Raw genomic sequence first — 5,884 nt, forward strand, 5'->3', positions numbered from 1 at the left:
CACACACACACACACTCATGAATGCGCACACACACACACACACATACACACACACACTGTCGCATGGCTAAATCTCTCCTGCTTCTTCTGAACGCAGCAGTGTGTGTGTGTGTGTGTGTGTGTGTGTGTGTGTGTGTAGGTTGCATTGACTCTCTGCTCTCAGTCTGATTAGAGTCTGCACTTTAATGAGTGTGTTTCTGCTGAAAACCCAGAGAGGTCGAAGGTCAGCGAGAGAGAGCAGGTGTGTGTGTGTGTGTGTGTGTGTGTGTGTGTGTGGATGAAGCCTTTAATCTGAACAGGTTTCTGTGAAACACTAACTGCAGAAAGGTGCTGTGATCACTACACACGCGGTGCATTGTGGGTAATTTATAGGGCAGTGAATTGTCTTGTGTTCAGGACAAAAAGACGCTTTTTCTCTGCTTGATAAACTAGTGCTTGTGTCAGATCTTTGGCTTAGACGTCTCTCTCTCTCCCCCCTGTCTCTCTCTCTCCCCACTGTCTCTGTCTCTCTCTCCCCCCTGTCTCTGTCTCTCCCCCCCTGCCCCCCCCCCTGTCTTACAGTCGCTGTCCTCCCTGCACGGAGAGGAAGAAGCACTGGTTTGTGCAGGATCCTCTCTCCTGCAGGTGCTCCTGTACACTGTCTCAGTCTCAGTGCAGGTCCAGGCAGCTCGAGCTAAACGAGAGAGCCTGCAGGTTTGTTCATCACCTCGCCGCGTGTGTGATGTGACATCCCCGTGTGTGTGTGTGTGTGTGTGTGTGTGTGTGTGTGTGAGATGCAGCGTTGTGTCTCTGTCTGGTTCCTGGGTTTTTTCTGCATGTCGCCTTTTCACTCTGAACGCTTGTGCATGCGCCGGACCTCCACCTCCCTCACACTCATTAACACACAGCCACAGGGCCTGGGTGGGCACGGAGTGTGTGTGTGTGTGTGTGTGTGTGTGTGTGTGTGTGTGTATAGATGAATGGATGGATAGGTGTATGTGTGTGTATGTGTATATGGATGTGTGTGTGTGTGTGTGTGTGTGTGTATGGATGTGTATGGATATGTGTTTAATAGAAATGCAAAGTCCTGGTCCTTCTCTTTTCTCACTCACACACACACATACACACACACACACACACACACACACACACACACACACACACACATTCGTGCTGCTTGCTTCTCATCTAATCATGATCCTGAAACATAATTTATTAATGGCGTCACCATTTAATCAGAAATTAAACCCTGAACACTAGTGCACTACTGCCTGAACTCTTAATATGAGTTATAATAATAATAATAATAATAATAATAATAAGGTGTGTGTTGTTGGATATGAGGCGACTCTACACTCACCCTAGTGCACTACACATGCAGTGGTTTGGGACGCAGCTCTCTAATCCCTACAGTCAGAGATTAGCATCCCTACACTCTCTGTAGTGCACTACTGATGCGGTTTGGAGCTGTACAGGACTCGGGGCCACGCCCTCGTCCACGCCCTCGTCCACGCCCACGTCCACGCCCTCGTGAACACGGTGACTCATGGCTCTGTTTTTTCTCTTTTCCTTTACAGATGTGACAAACCGAGGAGATGACGATAACGACGACGACGCTGGTCTCAGACAAGCACTGAATGAAGGAATCTTTAATCTCGGCACTTTTTTAACATCCTGTGGACCAGACACACTTACACACACTCACACACACACACACACACACACACACACACACACACACACACACACACACACACACACACAGATATGATAAAAACACCAACAGCCCAGCTGTAGGTTTTAATAAATTAATATATGAACACACAGTTCTATACAGAGAGAGAAGACAATGTGTAATGCTGCTACAGAGACGAGGGGACGAGTGTCAGTCCTGCACCATGAGATGGAGACGGACAGAGGACTCACAGAGATGTACTGAACCCTGAGTAGACAGGACTTTACTGGACTGAGAGGCTCTCTGATTGGACGACGAGGAATGCGACTCCATCATCGTGTAAATAATAAAGGGATCTTTACCGTAGACTTCTGTTAATGTGATTCCAGTTTTCGACAAGGACATTTCATCATCATCATCATCATCATCATCAATCATTCATTCATAATGAATAATAATGAATAATAATAATAATAATAATAATAATAATAGACATAATGACAGTCCGAGTCCTCTTTCTAGTCCACTACGTCTAATTTATGAGATAGTTTCAGTATTCTTCAGTGTATTTAAATTGATTTATTTATATTCAGTGTTACGTTCGTGTTGCTGTTGTGTTTTTCGTTGCTATGTGGTTTTGTTCGCATTGGCGCCGCCCATCTTCCGATCAGAAAGAACGATTCCTCGGACATTCCTGACTCGGCCTGAGAGAGGAACCCATGTTTCTCAGTAAAATGCAGATGAATCACGAGGAATGTAAAATGTAACGAGAGCCCGACTTTTCCCAACAAAACCACCGACATTCTTCTATTTGTATTAAAACAGATTTTTTCATGTCCATTCTATTTTCATAATCTATTTATTTGCGTCTTTAAGAAATAAATATTAACACTTTTTTTTGTTTTAGCTTAACATTAAATGCGTATTTATTTTTAAAATTATATTGTTTTTTAATAAACCAAAAAATCTCTTTGCCGTGTTTTTCTGGTTTTCTGTCTAAAAATAATTTGTGTGCGTATGAGTGAGAGTGAGAGAGTGTGTGTGTGTGTGTGTGTAAAGGCTGGTGCAGGGTTTATAATGTCTGTGAATCTCATAACCCGCGGCTCAGTTTAATATAAATTATTAAAACATTATTTCTTCAGTTTCGGACAGTTTGGCTTCTGGACAGAAAGAAATCCCCTTTTGAAAAAAAAGAGAATTCCAAAGTCAATAAAAGATATTGTAATTAAAACACACACACACACACACACACTCATGATATGTGATATATAGAGAGGGAATAAGGAAGTATCCTGCACTGATTGTATCTGAACTTTACTGCAGCTCTGAACGGCTGATTCTGATATAATAATGTAATAAAGTGATTATAAGATGTGGTAACAGCAGCTGCTTTCAGTTTTCCAGTTGTGATGTAAATTATAAACGTAGTTTCAGAAACATGAACCACTTACGCTTTAACTTCAACCACAACTCCCTCAAAGCTCTTAATTCTGCATCAAGTTTAACAGCTTAAAGCTGGAACTGATCAGTAATGAAGTCCTTAGTGCTTAAAGTGTGTGTGTGTGTGTGTAACGATTTGTCTAGGTTTGTCTAATAATCAGACAGCGATCTGGACACGACAGAGGAACAAATCTAATAGATCCGATGTGAATGACTCCAGCGTCCGGGTCACGGCTCCACGCTCGCGCGGTACAGAAACACATTCTTCTCGTTTCCTCAGGGGCACAAATACACAACACACAGCCTCAGACACCGCAGACCGGACAGTATAATCACACACACACACACACACACACTCAGCACGCTTTTATAACAGCTTATTACCAGTCAGAGTCAGACTGATGGCTGAAGGAACGAGGAGTCAGAGAGCGAGCCTGCCACGCCCTGTACAGTTTTATATCAGTCCTGTAGAGACTTAGTGTGTGTGGTGTGTACAGTGTGGTGTGTAGTGTGTGTAATGTGTATAGTGTGTGGTTTGTATAGTGTGTGTGGTGTTTATAGTGTGTGTGGTTTGTAGTGTGTGTAGTGTGTAGTGTATGTAGTGTGTATATTGTGTGTAGTGTGTATAGTGTGTTTAGTGTATGTAGTGTGTAGTGTATGTAGTGTGTGTACTGTGTATATTGTGTGTAGTGTGTGTAGTGTGTATAGTGTGTGTATTGTATGTAGTGTGTAGTGTATGTAGTGTGTGTAGTGTGTGTAGTGTGTATATTGTGTATAGTGTGTGTATAATGTGTATAGTATGTATAGTGTGTGTAGTGTGTATATTGTGTATAGTGTGTGTATAATGTGTATAGTATGTATAGTGTGTGTAGTGTGTATATTGTGTGTAGTGTGTATATTGTGTGTAGTGTGTATAGTGTGTGTATAGTGTGTGTATAATGTGTATAGTGTGTATAGTGTATGTAGTGTGTGTAGTGTGTGTAGTGTGTATAGTGTGTGTAGTGTATGTAGTGTGTAGTGTATGTAGTGTGTATATTGTGTGTAGTGTGTATAGTGTGTATAGTGTGTGTATAGTGTGTGTATAATGTGTATAGTGTGTATAGTGTATGTAGTGTGTGTAGTGTGTGTAGTGTGTATATTGTGTGTAGTGTGTGTAGTGTATGTAGTGTGTATAGTGTGTATAGTGTGTATATTGTGTGTAGTGTGTATAGTGTGTGTAGTGTATGTAGTGTGTATAGTGTGTGTATAGTGTGTGTATAATGTGTATAGTGTGTATAGTGTATGTAGTGTGTATAGTGTGTGTAGTGTGTATAGTGTGTGTAGTGTATGTAGTGTGTAGTGTGTGTAGTGTGTATATAGTGTGTAGTGTGTATAGTGTGTATAGTGTGTGTATAGTGTGTGTATAATGTGTATAGTGTGTATAGTGTATGTAGTGTGTGTAGTGTGTGTAGTGTGTATATTGTGTGTAGTGTGTGTAGTGTATGTAGTGTGTGTAGTGTGTGTAGTGTGTATATTGTGTGTAGTGTGTGTAGTGTGTATAGTGTGTGTAGTGTATGTAGTGTGTAGTGTGTATAGTGTGTGTAGTGTATGTAGTGTGTATAGTGTGTGTAGTGTGTATAGTGTGTATATTGTGTGTAGTGTGTATAGTGTGTGTAGTGTATGTAGTGTGTATAGTGTGTATAGTGTGTGTAGTGTGTATATTGTGTGTAGTGTGTGTAGTGTGTATAGTGTGTGTAGTGTATGTAGTGTGTAGTGTATGTAGTGTGTATATTGTGTGTAGTGTGTATAGTGTGTGTAGTGTATGTAGTGTGTATAGTGTGTGTAGTGTGTGTAGTGTGTATATTGTGTATAGTGTGTGTATAATGTGTATAGTGTGTATAGTGTATGTAGTGTGTATAGTGTGTGTAGTGTGTATATTGTGTATAGTGTGTGTATAATGTGTATAGTGTGTATAGTGTGTGTAGTGTGTATATTGTGTATAAGGTTTGGTGTATGTGTACTGTGTCTAGTGTGTCTAGTGTGTCTAGTGTGTCTAGTGTGTGTAGTGTGTATGACGAACGCAGACGTGACTCTGGCAGACGAGCTGAACACATTCTATGCTCACTTCGGGGCTGCAGCTAAAGACGCTAGCGATGCTAATGCTAGCGGCGTCAACGGCTCCAGACAGGAAGACACTGCCAGCACCAGAAACACATTCATCATCTCCAAACATGACGTAAGAAGAGCCTTCAGGAGAGTGAACACCAGAAAAGCAGCAGGACCATATTCAACCTCTCTTTATCTCAGTCGTTGATCCCCACATGCTTCAAAGAGTTCATCATTGTTCCTGTTCCAAAGAAACCCCATCCTGCTTCCCTCAATGACTATCACCCTGCAGCCCTCACCGCAGTAGGGATGAACTGCTTTGAACGGCTGGTCAAAGACTTTAGTTTGCAAAGACTGCAGTTTGCATACCACCCAAGCCGATCTACAGATGATCCCATCTTTCATCTCTTCCACACATCACTCCCTTACCTGGACACTCGGAAGGGGAATTATGTTAAAATGCTCTTTGTCTCATCACCAAGCTAGAGCACCTGGGACTCAGATTATCTATGTGTCAGTTGATCTCCAACTTCCTAACTAGCAGGCCACAGGCAATAAGGATGGGCGGACATGTCTCAGCCCCCTTACTCTCAGCACAGGAGCCCCTCAGAGTTGTGTTCTGAGCCCCCTGCTGTACTCTTTGTACACTTAGCACTGCGAACTCCACCACCATCGTTAAGTTTGCTGATGACACCGTTGTGGTCG

At 42.2% G+C, this 5,884-nt stretch overlaps 1 protein-coding gene across 2 annotated transcripts in view; it reads left to right on the forward strand.

Annotated features, from left to right (window-relative positions):
- vegfaa (vascular endothelial growth factor Aa) overlaps positions 1-2,107 on the forward strand; it is a 95,128-nt gene extending 93,021 nt beyond the window's left edge. For both annotated transcript variants that reach the window (XM_053486244.1, XM_053486243.1), the window contains exons 6-7: positions 562-693; positions 1,557-2,107. In XM_053486244.1, coding sequence (XP_053342219.1) covers positions 562-693; positions 1,557-1,578 — 154 coding nt within the window. In that variant the 3' untranslated portion in view covers positions 1,579-2,107. The remainder of the gene's footprint in view (positions 1-561; positions 694-1,556) is intronic.
- Positions 2,108-5,884: the final 3,777 nt, after the last annotated feature.

This window comes from Clarias gariepinus, chromosome 25 (assembly GCF_024256425.1).
Source record: "Clarias gariepinus isolate MV-2021 ecotype Netherlands chromosome 25, CGAR_prim_01v2, whole genome shotgun sequence".
Classification (NCBI taxonomy): Eukaryota; Metazoa; Chordata; class Actinopteri; order Siluriformes; family Clariidae; genus Clarias; species Clarias gariepinus.